This window comes from Plecotus auritus (genome assembly GCF_963455305.1).
Source record: "Plecotus auritus genome assembly, chromosome: 4".
Taxonomy (NCBI): Eukaryota; Metazoa; Chordata; class Mammalia; order Chiroptera; family Vespertilionidae; genus Plecotus; species Plecotus auritus.
Window position 1 is genome coordinate 17901325 of NC_137775.1, and position 19635 is coordinate 17920959.

The 19635-nt window shown below is 42.6% G+C and overlaps 1 protein-coding gene across 4 annotated transcripts in view; it reads left to right on the plus strand.

Moving 5' to 3' along the window:
* NCOA7 (nuclear receptor coactivator 7) overlaps nucleotides 1–19635 on the plus strand; it is a gene marked incomplete at its 5' end in the record, with an annotated part of 115838 nt that overhangs the window by 60759 nt on the left and 35444 nt on the right. For all 4 annotated transcript variants that reach the window (XM_080666966.1, XM_080666968.1, XM_080666965.1 and 1 more), the window contains 3 exons: nucleotides 11645–11724; nucleotides 15742–15849; nucleotides 19049–19162. In XM_080666966.1, coding sequence (XP_080523092.1) covers nucleotides 11645–11724; nucleotides 15742–15849; nucleotides 19049–19162 — 302 coding nt within the window. The remainder of the gene's footprint in view (nucleotides 1–11644; nucleotides 11725–15741; nucleotides 15850–19048; nucleotides 19163–19635) is intronic.

Here is a 19635-nt window from a genome sequence, read left to right on the forward strand (position 1 = left end):
CAAACTAGAAAACTCGGGAAGAAGGAAAAGAAGATAATAAATGGAAGCATACTTTGACAACATAATTGAAAGGTTAACATGGGTGGTGCACTCGGGCAGACTAAATAGCCATCTCAGACTGTGGATAAAGAAAAATGGAATTCATTTAAGGGAAGCGGGTGGGGAATGGGATAACCAAAGGGAAGGGCTACACAGAGAAAAGGGGACAGGTTAGCCCAGGATGAGCTGCTGCTGCCTATTGCTCCCCTTGTTGCAAGTCTCATAGGGTCCCTAGAGGTTGGGGGATACGTGCCTGTTGGGAATGGCATGGGCGTGCTCCTCGGAGGGAGAGCACTCCCTGGGTCCTTTGTCCTGAGTGTATTTCTCTCTCTCTTGCAGGTAGAAAGCTTAGGGCAGGTCTCAAGGGAGGGTCTTAATAGAATATTCATCAGCTTCCCAGGTGTGCTCTTTCAGGGTCCTGGTCTCACTGATTGGTTGGTGCCCAGGACAGGGGGTCATTAGTCAATGTCCTGAGACAACCACAGGGTCACTTGTCTGGTTTTGCTACTTTTCTGGAGCTGAAATACAACTGAGGCCTAGATGTTATCTTTAGGGAGGAAAAGGTCAGGTGGTCTATACCGCCTGACCGGTGATACGAAAGATCCAGGGTTCAAACTGCATGACCAGGGATATGCTAGGGGAGGATAGGTTACCCTGGGGGTGAAGTTCTTGTTTTCCCAGTTCTGCCCCTTGCTAGACATCCGGGGCTTTTTGCCCTGGTGAGTTTCTGTATCTGGCCCATCCATCATCCTTGCTCTAGGTGGGGAGGAGGGGGTGTCTAACAATAATATTTTTACTTTTTAAATTAGGTTTATCTGTACCTCATGTAAGCCTTGAATTGAATTTATTTAAGGGAAGGGGGTGGGGAATGGGATATCCCCCACTCATTGCTACTTCCTGACATGTTGAAGAATAGAACAGTTAAAATACTGATAAAATGTTATGGAAAGATGGTGTCACTAGAATTGCCTTTTATAACAAAACTAGAGGCCCGGTGCACAAAAATTCATGCACTGGAGGGGGGTCCCTCAGCCCGGCCTGTCCTCTCTCACCGTCTGGGAGCCCTCAGGGGATGTCCTACTGATGGCTTAGGCCCACTCCCCAGGCCTAAGCCGCTGTCTGGCCTCCCGCTGTGGGAGGCGACCAGACCGATCAGGGGAAGGTGCCGCCCCCATCACCCCAATGCTGCTGCCACTGCCGGCCACCATGGCTGCCAGCCCTCCTTGGCCCTCGCAGCTGCCATGGCTTTGTCCAGAAGGACGTCTGGAAGATGTCCAGTCTATCTGGTCTAATTAGCATATTACCCTTTTATTAGTATAGATGATGCTAATTCTAAAAATTTGTGACCAACTAGCTATAAATCAGAGGTTCTCACTTAACCTCCTTGAGTTCAATTAATTTGCTGAAATAGTTCATAGAACTCAGAGAAGCATGTTACTAGATCACTGGTTTATTATAGAAAGAACAGCCAGGTGGAAGTGATGCATAGGGCAAGGTACACAGAGCTTCCAAGCCGTCACTCTCCCATCTCCAGGTGTTCACCAGCCTGGAAGCTCTCTGAACCCCAACCTCTTGGTGTTTATGGAGGGTGGTGATTGACTAAATCATTGGCCATTGGGGATTGACTCAACCTCTAACTCCTTTCCCCTCCCTGGAAATCAGGAGTTGGGACTTGGAAGTTCAGCCCTCTACTCACAGATTGGTTCCACTGGCTACCATCTCTAGGTACTTTCTGAAGGTCACATCGTTAACATGACAAAGGACAGCTTTACTTTCAACACTTAGGAAATTCCAAAGGTTTTGGGAGCTGTGAGTCAGAAATGGTGGCTGAAGACCAAATATGTATTTATTATAAATCACAAAATTGCAACTCCCTATCATTTTCTTTGTTTCACATAGCAAGTTCAGAAAGCCAAAGCTTTGTTATCTTGATAAATTAACTCCCAAACATATAAGCAGGTCAAGCTATTTCAGGCAACCCAGAGGCCCCAGAAAAGGTGCTATAGAACAGTCTCCCTGAGTTGGAGGGAGAGGGCTGTCCCCTCCCCGGTTCTTGTTTTTCATAGAAATGAATTTAAATGAATGACCCTAATTGCATTATGATAAAGCTAATTTATTAAAGCAATTAAAGCAAGCACATTTATTAAAGAAGCAAGGTAAGCGCATCTCTTCATCCAGCCAGAGTGCATATGGGTTTTCCCGGCTAGTGCCGAGAAAGTAAGTGTGGTGGGGGTTTGAGGAGTTATATACCCTTCTGTCTATTGGTTTCAAAATTCCTCTGCTGAATATTTTGGTACAGATTAATTCTCAGGGTCCCTTTTACTTTGTTGTGGCCTTCCTGGAATTCATGAGAAGCACGTGGCAATTTTATCTTGCCAAGCCTTGAGAGATTGCTGGCTTTCTGTTTAGGGAGTAAAAGAAAATAAAACTGTCTTTTTTTTTTTTTTTTTAACCCCCCCACCTCCACCCCTTTCTGTTGTCTTTAGCAACTCCAGGGTGATTTATGCTATGTATTCTTTGGTTACATTGAGAATCCTCTTCTCCTCCCCTTTTCCTTTCCCCTCCTTCCTGCATATTTTTTTATTAGCTGGGAGAGGGGTATCAGCCATTTGCTCTCAAGTGTCCTTGGTTGGGGAAGATAAAGGGCTTGCAGTTTACCATCTGGCTGCAAAAAGCCCACACTGTTTGGCCTTGTTTGATCTTCTTGTCTCAGTTTCCCTATTCCACTTGCTCTGGAATTTTCAGTCTTTCACTGTCCTATAACAAAGCCACAGACATATAATAGCACTGTTCTTCTATTAAAAAATGATCGTTCTGGTACTTTAGACCTCTAATCACAGAATACAGGATTAAAATGGACTCATGGAAAAAATAAAATAAAATGGACTCATGGAAAGAGAATATCAAGAATCCACTTTACTAGTATATATATACTAGAGGCCCGGTGCATGGGATTCGTGCACTGGTGGGGGGGCGTGGCCTGCGGGGATAGGCCCGCTGCGGGAGCAGCTGCTCATCATGCTCATCATGGTCAGTCAAGTGCCTGTGGACCCACCCTCTTGCATTGAGCATCTGCCCCCTGGTGGTCAGTGCTCATCATAGCGACTGGTCGACCAGTCGTTCTGATCATTCTGCCGTTTGGGCACTGGGCTTTTATTATATAGGATATATACATATACAGACAGTCCTCGGGTTACGTCGGACTCAACATACATTGTTTTGTGGTTACGTCGCCATCTCCCATTTATTTATAAAAAAAAGATCCTTCATTTCAACATATGTACATATGTGCTTTATGTTTTTTATTATTTACCACAAGTAAAGATCAGGAATTGTTATCTTTCTTCTAAAATTTTTTTACTGTTTCACTTCATTACTGCTATGTATGTACTCCATGTGAGTGACATAGGTGCTTATGTAGGGGGGTTCTGACTTATGGCAAAAATTGCATTACGTTGTGCTATAAGAACAGATCTCTGCCATAACCTGAGGACCTACTGTGTATATGTATATATAGATATATAGATATAGATATAGATATAGATATAGCTATAGATACATATCCTATATAATGAAAGGCTAATATGCAAATCGACCAAACGGTGGAACAACTAGTTGCTATGACGTGCACTGACCACCAGTGGACAGATGCTCAATGCAGGAGCTGCCCCCTGGTGGTCATTGCACTCCCACAGGGGAGCACCGCTCAGCCAGAAGCCGGGCTCACAGCTGGCGAGCGCAGCAGCGATGGCGGGAGCCTCTCCTGCCTCCGCGGCAGTGCTAAGGACCCCTTAGGGGGTGTCCAACTGCTGGCTTAGGCAGTCAGACATCCTCCAAGGGGTCCCAGACTGCAAGAGGGTGCAAGCTGGGCTGAGGGACACCCCCCCCCCCAGTGTACGAATGTTGTGCACCAGGCCTCTAGTAGATAGATATAAATATATATAAATATATTTTTATTGATTTCAGAGAGAAAGGGAGACAGAGAGATAGAAACATCAATGATGAGAGAGAATCATTGATCAGCTGCCTCCTGCATGCCCCCCCTTGGGGATTGAGCCCACAACCTGGGCATGTGCCCTGACTGGGAATCAAACTACGACCTCCTGGTTCATAGGTCGACGCTCTATGAGCCACACTGGCCAGGCATTAATATATATTTCAATCAAATAGAATCTAAAGACTTGAGGGACTTGGGTATAAAATAAATTGAAATTACTAGGATGGAAATAATTAGGCTTATGCTTCTTGGGGCCATCTAGGAAGTCAGAGTAATGTTTAAGTGAAGTCATCCTGTGAAAATCTAGGTGGTAACTAGGACAAATTTGGTGAGACAGGATGTACAGGAATGTTGCAGAAGGAATGCAGTTGATAAGGGAGAAGATGACAGATATGGGGGCTTGAATGAAGAGTCTACAATCAGAGGTGTTCTTGGTGAACAGGTCAAAACAATGGGAATGGAAGCAGCAATCAAACATAAGAAGAATGTTTTCATGAGCTGAATGAAGCTCATACCTGACTTTACAAATCAAAAGAGTTCACCTCACATTTAGACTGCATTAAGGGGGAAATTCAGCACTTCGATAAACTGGGACAAATGTTTACAGGTCATGGATAAGTGGTAAAAAAAAGTCTTGTGAAGGAGCAAAGAAGGCATTTTGAATGAGTTGTGAGACTGGGAGAGAGAGCAGGAAAAAGGAGAAGCAATGTCAGGCCTGAGGAAGAAGAGAAAGATCCTATTTTGGATGAGTGTCTCCTGTGAGCTAGTTGCACTGTTTCATTATTTAATTGATTACTCACCGTGATACACAGTGGGGAAGTAGTAGCCTTTTTACAAATGAAAAAACCTAGAAGCCCAGTGACTCAGGAAGGCATCACTGCTGGTCAGCAAGCCCCACTCTCTGGCATCACAGCCCCAGGGGAACCTTGTACATCATGCTTTCCCGGTATCAACTGGAGAGAAAAATAAGGCAAAAGTTAAATAAAATGTTAGTGTCTGCCCCAGGAACATTGTTGTTTCTTAGGGAGAAAAAGATGACCATACATGGTGTTTCATTTCACCTGAGCTATGATTTAAATGGTGATAAGGTTGACATTTATCTCTAGGCTTAACTACTTGACCTGGTCATAGATGTTGTTACATTTAAAGCTCTCAGTGGTTTTATACTAATACTAGAAGCTCAGTGCACAGATTCGTGCACCAGTGGGGTCCCTCGGCCTGGCCGGTGGGGATCGGGCTGAAATCAGCTCTTTAACATCCCCCAAGGGGTCCCGGATTGCAAGAGGGCGCAGGCCAGGCCAAGGGACCCCACCGGTGCATAATCAGGGCCAGGGAGGGACTGTGGGAGGGCTCTAGAGTGTGTCTGGCCCTTCTCGCCCAGTCCCTATCGGCCAGACCCCAGCAGCAAGCTAATCTACCAGTCAGAGCATCTGCTCCCTGGTGGTCAGTGCGTGTCATAGCGACTGGTCATACGGTTGGACACAGCATATTAGACTTTTATTATATAGGATAAGTCAGAGGCTTACAGAACAGCTAAGATAATCTGTTTCCTCAGATACAGAGTGAGAAGAGTTCATTTATTTCGCAAATGCTGGAGGGCTTGCTCAGAGCTGAGGGCATTACTGAGCTCTGAGGTAAAGCAACCAATGGGAGACAACTCCCTGCCCTTCTCAAATCTAGATTTTACTGCAGTGTGACTCATTTTAGTCACTGTGTCGCCTGTGATGTGCTTGAAGGAAGGCCAATTTGCTGCATTCCTTTTGTGTCAACAGATGATAAAACATGGCATTCTTATAGAGTACAGCATTAATTCTTCTCCACGTCCCTGCCCTCTCCACACTTAGGGGAGGAAGGCTCCTCATGACACATTTAAAAAATTTTATTGTGCCCTGGCTGGGTGTTACTCAGTGGTTAGAGCATTGGCCTGTGCACTGGAGGGCATGGGCTCAATTCCTGGCCAAGGGCACATACCTGGGTTGCAGGTTCAATCCCTAGCCCCATTTGGGGCATGTACAGGAGGAAACCAATTGATGTGTGTCTCTCACATTGATGTTTCTCTCTCCTTCCCCCCTGCCTTCTACTCTCTCTAAAAATCAGTGGAGCTGGCTGGTATAACTCAGTGGTTGAGCATCAATCGACCTATGAACCAAACCAGGAGGTCATGCTTTGATTCCCGGTCAAGACACATGCCTGGCCCTAACTGGTTTGGCTCAGTGGATAGAGCATCGGCCTGCGGACTGAAGGGTCCCAGGTTCGATTACAGTCAAGGGCATGTACCTTGGTTGCGGGCACATCTCCAGTAGGGGATGTGCAGGAGGCAGCTGATCAATGTTTCTCTCTCATCGATGTTTCTCATTCTCTAACCCTCTCCCTTCCTCTCTGTAGAAAATCAATGAAATATATTTAAAAAAAAAAAAAGACACATGCCTGGGTTGTGGACTGGATCCCCAGTAGGGGGTGGGCAGGAGGCAGCGATCAGTGATTCTCTCTCATCACTGATGTTTCTATCTCTCCCTCTCCCTTCCTCTCTGAAATCAATAAAAATATATAAAAATAATAAAAATGAAAACCAATGGAAAAAAGATCCTCACTCCTTGGGTAAGGATTAAAACTATATATATATTTATATATATCCTTTAAAAAACAATCTCTTCCAAACAGAATTGTCTCAAAATCAAATAAAAAGAACATTAAAAAAATTTTTTTATTGTAACATTTTATGATTCCAATATTCCAGAAGTTACCCTTAAAATGCTAAATAATACCATTGGATATTTTTAAAATATATTTTTATTGATTTCAGAGAGGAAGGGAGAGGGAGAGACAGAAACATCAATGATGAAAAAGAATCATTGATCTGCTGCCTCCTGCATGCCCCCTGCTGGGGATCGAGCCACAACCTGGGCATGTGCCCTGACTGGGAATCGAGCTGTGACCTCCTGATTCATAGACTGATGCTCAGCCACTGAGCCACACCGTCTGGGCTAACATTGAATATTTTAATTGCAGAATCAGACCAGTAATTTGAGATGTGTGCCTCACCAATAAAGAAGATGGTATTTCTTTAAGGAAATACAAGTCCAATATTTTCTTCGAAGACATTTTTTACTCTATTTTTTACCATTTGTGCTGATTTGAGAGTGATCTAGATTTTTCTCCAGATCTTAACAATATTTACCCAACATCATTTAATAATAATCCTCAAGGTTTCCTGAGCCCTTAGTTCTCACATTGTGGAGTGCCCTACTTGAAAAGAATTGCCTTATGTAATCCTTACAGTATCTCTTTGGGAGTGCAGTTGGCATCCCCATTTTACACACTGGGAAACTGTTCTTGAAAAAGTAAATTTTCCTGTCCAACGTCACTCAGTGAGTCCGGGGCAGCCCAGGACTCTTCATTTAGTTTGTCTGATGCCAGAGTCTCCCCTCTAACATGAAGCTACATGACATTTATGGGAAACACCAGCCTTTTCTTACTGGTTTATTAAGGCATTTTTATTTTACGCTAAATTTCTTCAGTTCTGATACTTAGTTATTTGACCACAGTGTTTTAATTGCTATGCCTCTATCTTGTGTTTTAACGTCCATACAGAATTCCTACCCTCATTTCTCTTTTAAAAATAATTTGTGGATACTTTTATGTATTTACTAGAGGCTCAGTGCACGAAATTTGTGCATGGGGGGGGTGTGTTCCTCAGCCCAGCCTGCACCCTCTCCAATCTGGGACCCCTTGAGGGATGTCCAACTGCCCGTTTAGGCCCGATCCCACTGGGATATTTCATTTTTTATAAATATTTAGGCCCGATCCCACTGGGATCGGGCCTAAACGGGCAGTTGGACAGCCCTCTCACAATACAAGACTGCTGGCTCCCAACTGCTCGCCTGCCTCTGCCTGATTGCCCCTAACCGCTTCTGCCTGCCAGCCTGATCACCCCCTAACTACTCCCCTGCCAGCCTTATTGACGCCTAACTGCTCCCTGGCCGGCCCGATTGCCCCTAACTGCCCTCCCCTGCCAGCCTGGTCACCCCTAACTGTCCTCCCCTGCAGGCCTGGGTCCCTCCCAACTGCCTTCCCTTGCTGGCCTGGTCACCCCAACTGCCCTCCTCTGCTGGCCTGGTCACCCCTAACTGCCCACAACTGCCCTCTCCTGCAGGCCATCTTGTGGTGGCCATCTTGTGTCTACGTGAGGGCAGCCTTCTTTGACCACATGGGGGTGGCCATCGTGTGTCTTGGAGTGACGGTCAATTTGCATATTACTCTTTTATTAGATAGGATGTTTCTAGAGAAGCTTGGTTACCAGTTTGGCATTTTTCCCTTTTCCAAATGTTTTTAATCATTTGGACTTAAATTGCATTTAATTTAAACATTATTTGAAGAGAAAGTGAAATATTTATAAAAAATGAAATATCCTATTTAGGAACATTATATGTACCTCCTTTTATTCAGGCTTCCATTTATCTACTTCAGTAAATCTTTAAAATTTTCTTTACATGTATCTTGCCATTATCTTGCTATATTTATTCTTAGATATTTTCTTTTTTGTGTGTGCGTGTCATCCTTGCACATGGGCCATGCTAGTCTTCTCTGTATTGTTTCAACTTTAGTATATACTAGAGGCCTGGCGCACAAAATTTGTGCGCAGGCATGGTCCCTAGGTCCCATCTTCCCTGGCTGCCTGCAGCCGGCTTCGCCCTCCCACCACCACCCACCTCCAGTTCCCTGTTCCCTGTTTGCCATCAGGTGACTGGAGCCTGCCAGCCAGGGGGAGGAACTGAGAGGTCGGCTGTTTCCGCCCACTTGGTGGCCCTACCCCCGATGCGGGTTGCCCTCTGTGTGTGGGGCAACTGGTGGGGTGGGGGCCTTGGCCTGGCACCACCCATGTTCCCCACCACCATTCCCGGTTCCCTGTTTGCCATCGGGCGATCGGAGCCTGCCAGCCGAGGAAAGGGACCGAGAGGTGGTCAATGCACCTCATAGTGACTGGTCAAGCGGTTGTTCTGGTCATTCTGCCGTTAGGGTCGTTCCACTGTTAGGGTCAATTTGCATATTACCCTTTTATTATATAGGATGTGCTGCCTAAGTGAGCACCCTAGATATTTTCTAGTTTGATAACACTATACCTGGGACTCTTTCAAATACATTTATATCATAAGTGTAAAAGATTGTTATATCTAGCCATCTTACTGAATGAACAATGTTATTTCTGTATTTTTTATGATATTGGTTTTTCAGGTAGACAGTTCACCTGCTAATAATCAAATTTTCATTTCATTATTTAAAACTTCTTTTTAAAATACAGCTTTTACTTATTATTTTATCATTTTTTAAAAATCCTCACCTGAGGATATTTTTACATTGATTTTTAGAGAGAGTGGAAAAGAGAGGGAAAGACAGAGAGAGAAATGCCAATGTGAGAGAAACACATTGACTGGTTGCCTCCTACTGGAGCCCTGACCAGGGCCCCGGCCGGGGAGGAGCCCGCCACCAAGGTACGTGCCCTTAACCCAGTGGTCCGCAAACTCATCAGTCAACAGAGCCAAATACCAACAGTGCAACGATTGAAATTTCTTTTGAGAGCCAAATTTTTTAAACTTCTTCTAACGCCACTTCTTCAAAATAGACTCGCCCAGGCCGTGGTATTTTGTGGAAGAGCCACAGGCAAGGGGCCAAAGAGCCACATGTGGCTCGCGAGCCGCGGTTTGCCAACCACTGCCTTAACTGGAATCGAACCTGGGACTCTTTGTTCTGCATGCTGGCACCAAATCAGCTAGGGCTATTTTAAACTTCTTTATCCATGTCTTTGACTAGAGATTCTAGAACAAAGTTGACTATAAACCACGATAGTAGGAATTCTTGTATTTGTATTGGTTAGTGTTTCACTTTCAATATTTGCTTTTGGTTTCTAAAATAAGGACTCATCTCAGTTTATACAGGTATGCTTTAGGAGAGTTTAGAGTAGAACTTCATTTCTTAAGAGACCATTGATGAACAGGCAGTTACCTGGAGTACATTCTGCCCATTGTTGCCTTGCCCTGCTATGACAGTTGGCCTCCAATGAATGGCAGGGATTTCTTCTTCATGCTTGGGGTTTCCAAACTGTTTCCATTATGTTTGTTGTGTTTTTGCTCTCAACGCCACTTCAGCGTTTATTTTTATGACCTTAAGTACTTATGGTTTAGCCTTGCATCACATTCAGTTAGCTTCTTTGTTGTCATTCAGTGGAGTGGAAGATACTATGCTCAGAAGCCTTAAGAGCTTTGCTGGCATTGCTCTCAGGCACTTGTCTGCCACAGAAGTAGGAACGAAGGGATTGGGGTGGAGCTTGTGCAGTGCCTGTGGGTATCTCTCCCCCCTCCGCACACGCAGCCATCTTTCTTCTGTAAAGCTGGGTGGGGGCCTTACTAGGGCCTTAATTCAGGCTGCATTTGGGTAATTAATGAGCTACTGCACCCATGGAAGTGACATCATGAAGTCATTCTGTTTTCATTCTTGTGGTAAATTGCTTTCCACACCCTTTAGGATTCCATTCCTTTTTTTTTTTTTTTTTTTTTTTTTTTTTTTTTTTTTTAGTTTTAGTTTGTTTCTTTTTTGGGGGGGGGGTGTCTATTTTATTTCATTTTCTTTCACTTAAATTTTTATTCATTGCTATATGTCTCTCTGGTTTTCAGTATCTGGATTATGTTAAGACGTATTTAATCATAGCATTGAGGTTGATTAAGCTGATAGGTTGGCCACTTCTGATCTATAAAAACAGCAAAATCTGTGATCCAACTTAATATATTATTGGACAGATAGGTCTTTCCAAGTTTTCATTATCCTATATAATAAAGATGTAATATGCAAATGGTCTTTACGCCGTGAAGTGTAATGACCAACCATAACAACCGGATCACAGATCAGCAGGAGGGTGGGGCAGCGAGCTACAAGCGGGCAGCAGAGAGCTACAGGAGGGGGCAGGGCAGCAAGCTATGGGGGGCGTGGAGGGAGCTACAGGAGGGGGCAGGGCAGCAAGCTATGAGGAGGGAAGGGGGCAGCGGGTGGAGAGCTACTGGAGGGAATCAGTGAGCTATTGGTGAGCTACTGGTGTATGGATTCATGTGCAGGGCTACTAGTTAGAAATAATATTGCAGTAACCATATACTGTGACATACAGCATTTTCTTCTTTTGAATTTTTCCTTAGGATAAATTCGTAAGGGAAGGAATGTCAAAGAATGGACATTTTTATGGCTATTGTTACATGTTGACAAATCACTTTCTAAAAGGGCTGTATTTGTTTACATTATACATCACTATACATTAGCATGACTGTACTAGTTTTACTCTAACTTCACCATTAGACATTATCATTTAAACTTTTATTTTAATAACAATAAAACATTTGCTTGTTATTTGTGCCATTTTATTACAGTTAACAATCATTTATTCAAGTGTTCATTGATGAGTGGTATGTTTTTTTAGAAGTACGGTCTATCTGCACCCTTAGCCCATTTTATTTTGGTGTCATTTTTTTAAATAGTCAATTTGAAAGTGGTTTTAATATACTATACATTACCCTGTACTCTATTCCCTGGATTAAATTCTTCATTTATATACATTTTATTCTTCAGATGACAATCAAAACAAAACACATGATAAAAAAGAGAAGAAGATGGTGGTTCAGAAGCCCCATGGTACTGTGGAGTACACTGTAAGTATAAACAGGAAGTATGAATGTTTAATGCTACTAGATTTATTTTTCCCAAATATATTTTTATTGATTTCAGAGAGGAACTGAGAGGGAGGGAAAGAGAGAAACATCAATGATGAGAGAGAATCAATGATTGGCTGCCTACTACATGCCCTACTGGGGATTGAGCCCGCAACTTGGTCATGTGCCCTTGACGGGAATCAAACCCGGGACCCTTCAGTCCACAGCTCAGCGCTCTCCACTGAGCAAAACCAGCTAGGGCAAACAATGAAGCTTCTTAAGACCTGTTCTAAGCTATTCTCTTCTCTCCATATTTTCCCCCTGGACAATCTCATGTAAACCTGTGACTTGAATTACCTGTGATATACCAATGACAGCCAGTTTTAGGACTCCTTCCCAGAAATGCTTAATGAGTTCTAGAACCGTAGATTCAGTTGACTTCTCAACATATCTACTTAGACCTTCATACTGGGTCTTTTTTTAAAGCAGCAATGGCTCCATCATCCATACCTTTCTACAAGCCAGAACCTTATCCTTGACATTTTCCCATTACTCTCCATGTTTATTCTTGCTTTTTGTAATCACCCAGCAAGTCTAGGCCAGATCTTTCTTCATTTTATTCTCTCATAGAATCATGTTCCTCTACATAGTTTATCACACTTTAACATTATTGGTTCACAAGTATGATTATCATTTTAATGTCTATCTTGTGCCTTAATTCATATATCCACTAGACACTAGGGGATAGACACGAGACCCCTTTTTGGCCACCATTGTATTGCAGCTGCTTGCAGGGTGCAGACCTCCGTTCTGCGGAATCAGTCGCTGAATAGTGCTGTGCATGTGTTCATTACTGCGCCTCCACGTTATGTGGCGCATGCTCATCGCTCTCCCTGCACCATGAGCTCCTGGAAGCCAGGAGATGTTTCTGTTTATCCTAGGCCTGGCATAATGTGAGCCACTGAATTACAGATCTGTTTTAATTCACATGGAAATAGCATTGTTGAGGAGTGTGCTGACTTCTAAGAAGAAATTAAGTGCTATTGCCATTGCCTGGTTGTATTTTCATGATGTTTCTTTAGTTTCCACCAATTATTTGTGTGCATGCCAGGCTTGCTCTAAGGCAAGCAGCAGGACCAGATCCCTCCCTGGTGGTTCTTTGGGAGTGGTACACCTTCTCCAACCTTCCACAGAGTCTCACAGAGAAGAGCCCTGGCACAGGTGTTTCTTGCTCAGTGCTCTGTGACCATCTCTAAACATCTTTCTGTGGTTTACAGGCTTAGTCCTTTCCAGGAAGGATTTGGGGTGATTATATAGCTCACATCACCACTGTGTTTACAGTATGTCATTGATCCCACAACGCCTAGCACAGTGCTCAAAAGTGCTGGAGTATTTGTCATTGATAACAATTGTCTAAAGCCGTCCGTGCATCCGCAGGCCCCTCCACAGAAATGATGTGTTGTTTGCTAGGAGATGCTTCACATAGCATCACTGAACAATGCAGTGAGAGTCCAGATAAACTCCAAATTAATTCATAGCAACAGGTGGTCGAATTAGTAATGCAGAGATGCCTACCTGTTTGGTTTATGTTACGGATATTAGTTTTACTTGGCAAGTTATTTTGTGTACTTTATTGGAAATAAAAAGCCATTTATAACTTCGTATTTAGAGAACCATGCTACTTCTTACTAGATTGCTTATATTGCTCTTGAGCTGTAGATATTCAAGCATTCTGGTAAGTTTCAAATATTTAATGATAATCAGAATCCCTGCAAGGATCTGTGACTTGGTTCTCTATGTATGTTTTATCCCTGTGTCATAACTCTAGATTGTTAAAGTCTCTCCTTTCCTTAACTCTCTATACACAGTATCTTCTACAGGTTTTTCATAAAAATATGAAGTGCTGTCAAGCAGAAATTATGATTATCTCTATTTGGTGGATGAAGAACCTGAGACCCAGAGAGGTTAAGCAAATGACCCAAGGCCGCACAGCTAGCACGTGGAAGATCTGGAATTCAGGGCCAACAGTTTGGGCTGTAGTCTGTATTCTCAGTCTGGAGAAGATGTACCACTCCCAAAGGACCACCAGGGAGGGATCTGGTCCTGCTGCTTGCCTTATAGCAAGCCTGGCATGCACACAAGCCTGGCATGTTTAGACTCTAAATTCTGAAAATCCCTGGATTTACATGTACAGGGGTGGGCAAAAGTAGGTTTCCGGTTGTAAGACAAATAAATAATACAGTCTATAATAATAAAAGGGTAATATGCTAATTAGATTGAACGTCCTTCTGGGCGTCCTTCCGAACGAAAAGCCCAGGTCCCAGGTGCCTGGCGGCGGTGGCTGGAGGGAAGCAGCCTGGGTGCCGGGTGTCTGGTGGCAGCAGCCAGAATGAAGCAGCCGGGGTCCCAGGTGCTGGGGGGAAGCCATTGCTGGCAGCCAGGGGAAGGAGGCCTACTCTTGCACGAATTTTCATGCGTCATGCCTCTAGTTAATAAATAATAAATACAAAAATAAACTCTTTCACATACAACTATAAACTACTTTTGCCTACCTTGAATTATATAAATATCTAATATTGGGAAAATATATCTATTTAAACTTTTTTTTTCATTTTTAGTACAGACAATTTTGCTCAGGGTAGAAGTTAGAGCATATATTGTTAAGTTTTCAGTGATTTAAAAATATGTATTTGTATCCTAACTTTTTCTAGGAATGCTTTCAAGTAATTTTAGTGTCACCTGTAACTATGAATTGATTGGCCTGAGACAGTTTATCTGGTTGGTGGGGTTTTGATGGAGGGCAGTGGTGAGTTTAATTCTTTGCATCATTTCACAATCTCCTGCAGCCATATCAAATCCCCACCTAACCCAAGGCTCCCCTGGTGGAGACAGCTCTGCGCACAGTGCTGTAGGTGGGAGCGTCTCCGCGATGGTCCCCAGTGTGACCTCCCACTAACAAGGTCCGTCCCATGGTCCTGGAAGGGATACTGAACTGACCAGAGGCAGTGACTTCCTTTTCTTGGGCGGGGCTTTTTTTACTGTGAAGTTTCACATCTTATCACTGCCCTCTTTATTCCTGTTCTCTCTGTGTTAGAGAGAAAAGAACACCATCTATCACAGTTTATAGGTTTATGGATTAACACTAATTTGTCTGACGGGGAAGTTGTCTGTCATTTTCAATGACAGTGAACAGTTATTGGTAGCTAACCTAGATTTCTTTCAGCTTTTGACTGTATTCATGCGTCAAATGTCTGAGTACCTTTTACGTGTCAGGCACTGTGGTGGGAAATGGCCATTAACAGGCCCCCGTGCAGTAGCCTATAGTACAGTGAAGAGACCGGCAAGTGGTCAGAAAACTGAGAAAGTGAGTAGTCCCATTTCCCCGATGGGAGGTACTGTGTGCATGTTTTATTTCTTTTCTTCTTCCAGTTTTGTATTGTACCTCATGGACCTCTGCTCCATACACCAAAGTTGTGCCACAGTAAGTTTAGCTATCTTTCAGTGAACAGTGCAATTGAAGATAAAGGAGCCCAGAAATGAATAACATATAAAAAACATTTTTCCTTAAGACTTGAGAATGAGCCCTAGCTGGTTGCTAAGTGGTTAGAGCATCAGCCCGCAGACTGAAGGGTTGTGGGTTTGATTCTGGTCAAGGGCACATACCTCAGCTGTAGGTTCAATCTCCAGCCCTGGTGGGGGCGAATGTGGGAGGCAACCAACCAATGTGTCTCTTTCACACCGATGTTTCTCTCTCTGGGTCTTTCCCCCTCCCTCCCACTCTCTAAAATTCAGTGGAAAAAATATCCTTGGGTGAGGATTAACAAAAATAAATAAATAAATAAATAAATAAATAAATAAATAAATAAGAATTGAGAATGTATTCATTCTTTTTCGTAATATGTCTAGATGTATTTATTAATTTTTATTCATTCTTATCACAAATAGATTGTTGTCTATCAAAAGGAAGTATTTCTGTTTTGCTGTATATATTGAATCTTGTCTGTTGGATTATTCTAGGCTGGAAGCCAGGACACCCTAAACTCCATAGCACTGAAATTTAACATCACTCCCAATAAACTAGTGGAAATGAATAAACTTTTCACACATACTATTGTTCCAGGCCAGGTAATGATTTTCTTGTTGCATATTACTTTCAAAATTTTACATTTATCTTTTATTGCCATTTTTAATGCCTGCCTATTAGTGTCACAGGGTTATCATCAATGATAATGAGAATTTGGTTGAGTCTTTCCTTTAGGTCCAAGAATTCTGAAAGCAGTACTTATGAACTGTTCAGAGACGAATGCTTTGCAAATAATTAACACAGTTTCCTTAACTATTACTAGTTTATATTATAGATTTCCCCCTCCTAGAGCATCAAAAAAAGTTTTTCCTGTAGAATATCACACAGATATTCTTAGAATGTTTAATTTAGAATTGCAAGTTTTAGTTTAGTCCACTCCTGGGATATATTATGGCCATCATTTTATTTTAAATTAGGCATAATTTTTTGTCATTTTTGTTTTGATTTAATACCCTTTTGACAAAAATAGTCAATCTAGCCAAAGGCAGAGACATTCATTCAGCAGGACCATCAAGAAAAGGCCACAGAAAATTTTTTCAGAATGTTAGTACTCTCTTTGTTAAACTAGATGAAACTGACAAATTGTACAATTGTGCCATTCTTGATTAATCCCGCAAAATTTTAAAAATATTTTCTACGTGATAAGATATTCTTGTATTTCTATTTGAAAACTCTATTTAGACAGTAAGTGTAATTGACCCAGTCATTGGCAGATCCGAGCTGAGGCCAGGTTTTCAGTCCCATCCATAGACCTGCTTGGTTGCCATGAGCACATTCTGGTTTCATTGCTGACTTACTAGAGCATCTTCCCGCATCTCTGCGTTATAGTGACATTTTGTTCTTTCAGGACAGATTTAAGTAGAACTTCATTCAGGCAATGGCGGAAGCACATGAAGCCAACAGGCCATCGTTGGCCAATTTGAACTGTTGTGCTTTTGGTATTTATGTCCTTGTCAAAAGGGAAATTAGGGTACTGCCAGTACCAGCTAGTTGAGTGGAAATATGCATTAGAACTTTTAAAAACTTAATAAATTTACACCTCTAGGAAAATTAATGGGTTATTGCTACATAGTGTGTACATTATTGTAGTTTATAAGAATGACCAAAAAATATATATATTTCTCATATATACAGGGCAATTGTGAGTTTACTTTTTTGTTATTTACTTATTATTGTATTTATTATTATTATTATCCTTATTATTATTAACCTACCTTTGCCCACCTCTGTATTTGGTCTTCCACAATTCCTGGTTCACAGCTCCTAAAATCCTTGGAATTTCCCAAGTGTTTTGAGTGATGAGGGTGTCTTTTGTTTTGTTTTGAGGTGACTTTTGGAAGCACCTAAGGATGGCAGCTGGTTGCCAGGAGACAATCATGTTATTAGAGGGTTGAAACTTTCAATTGATTGTTCCCCCCATACCCCCACCCCTACCTCCAGGGAGAGGAGAGGTGCTGGCCATTGAATCAATCACCAATAGACAGTGAGTGATCTGGTCAATCATGAATGACTGTGTAATGAAGCCTCCATAACAACCCAAGATGACAGGCTTAGGAGAGCTTCCAGGGTGATGAACATGTGGAGATTTGGGGAGAGTGGTGAGCTTATAGAGGGTATGGAAGCTTCCTTCCCTTCCCCCCTACCTTGCCCTATGCATCTCTTCCAGGTGGCTGTTCCCGAGTCACAACTTCCATGAATTGTCTCCTTAAACTAGTGACCTAGTAAGTTACATGTTTCTGTGAGTTCTGTGAGCTGTTTTGGCAGAATAATGGAACCCAAGGAGGGGTTGTAGGAACCTCTGATTTATAGCCAGTTGCTCAGAAGTATAGATGACAACCTGGATTTGCAATTGGCAACCTGAGTCGGAGGGGCTCATTGGAACCTCCAGTTGGTCAGAAGCATGCGGCTGGTATCTGAAGTGTGTGTGTGTGTGTGTGTGTGTGTGAGGAGGGTGTGCAGTCTTGCAGGGCTGAACCCGTAACCTGATGCTATTTCTGGGTAGATAGTGTCAGAATTGAGTTGAATTCTTGGAACTCTGATGGTGTCTGAAAATTGTTGGTGGAGACCCCTGCCCTCCACATTGAATTGGGTCCAGGAACCCTTTTCCTTATATAACTGACCCATAGGAGAGACCCTCGGGGCATGTATTTACTAATTCAAGGCTAGAGTTTACTAGAGCACAGTAAAAAACTCAGGCTGAGTCACTATTCTTTTACTCTGTCCATAAACAGATAGTTTATTGGTACTTGATTAAGGTCCAGTAGGCAACAAGGGGTATAAGGACTATTGAAATATGCCTACTGTAAGGATGACAATACCAGGAATAGGCACTCTACTAGTATTAACCCACCCGCCGTATTCACCAGACCTTGCTCCTTCAGATTATCACTTGTTCCGATCGATGGCACATGCACTTTCTGAGCAGCACTTCAAAATGTAGGAAGAAGTGGAAAATTGGGTCTCTGAATGGTTTGCCTCAAAACAAGAAAAGTTCTATTGGGACGGTATCCACAAATTACCTGAAAGATGGGGGAAATGTGTAGTTAGCGATGGACATTACTTTGAAGAAAGCACTTTTGATGTTTCTCTTGAAATTATCGTGTTTTCATTGGTTACAAAATCCACATTATTAACCGGTACACCTGGTAGACCAAAAGGTACCATGTCTCATTAAAAGAGTTTTGAATGACAAGATCATAATAACATTTCGGAACCAGATTTTTATTTTTGTTTCTAGGTAATCGAGACAGTGATGGAAGGGAAAGTATTGAGATTATTGATAACACATGGTATAGTTTATCATAAAAGGACCTCACTACATTATCACTCAGGGCCTGCTTGGACTTAGCAAATCTGGACTTGTTTTCATCTCTTCCTAACACAGGTGTTATGTTTAGAAGCATACCGTGTTCTGCTATGTACTGTGTTTTCCAGGCTTCATTGGACCCGCTTGCTTCACATGGCTTGTGCAGAAAACTCACCCACGTTGCTCTCCACCATGTGAGCTTCCGTAGTGTCTGTAGGCGTGTTCGGTACTCTTTGCACTGCACACGTTCATATTGCTGCATACTGTTTCACGGGTTAGTCTGAAGACCTCAAGCTGCTTATGAGTTCGGTGAAAGCCAGCTAGGTCTTAGTCGTGCACTTCACAGGATACTGTGTGGCGAGTACCTGCTCTAAACGTCGCCTGGGGTTTGCCTGATTCTCGGTACTCACCTTGGTTTTCTTTCCCATTCTCAGGTTCTCTTTGTGCCAGATGCCGACTTTCCCTCTAGGACCTTAAAGTTATCCTCATCCAGTCCTGGTGCTACTATCTCTCCTTCATCATCAGATGCAGAATACGACAAACTACCTGTATGTATGTCATTCATGTACTGAAGTGCATATTTGTGTATGAACTTATAAATATAGACTATACAGGGTGTCCCCAAAAATGTAAACACACTTTGTATTATTATAAAGTCAGTGTTTATTAACATACAGTTCATTTTCAAAATTTAAAAGAATCTGCAGAAATGAATACTTTATTTTGTCAATGCCTGTTTTCAAATTGAAGACCGTTCTGGTCCACGCACTGCTGATAACGCGAAGCAATGGAATTGCAAATTATCAAGAATCATTTCGTTCGGTATTTGTGCACCTGCAATTTATTGACTGTTGCTGGTTTTGTACCGTAAACTTTAATTTTTATGTGTCCCCATTAAAAAAAAAGTCTAGTGGCACTTTAGGATAAAATTTTCTTTGTTCAAAGCTTAGACGGGCTTCACGCATTATTTCAAATCATTTAAACCTGAAAAGGAGCGAAAATGAAGTGAGTTAGCGGCCGT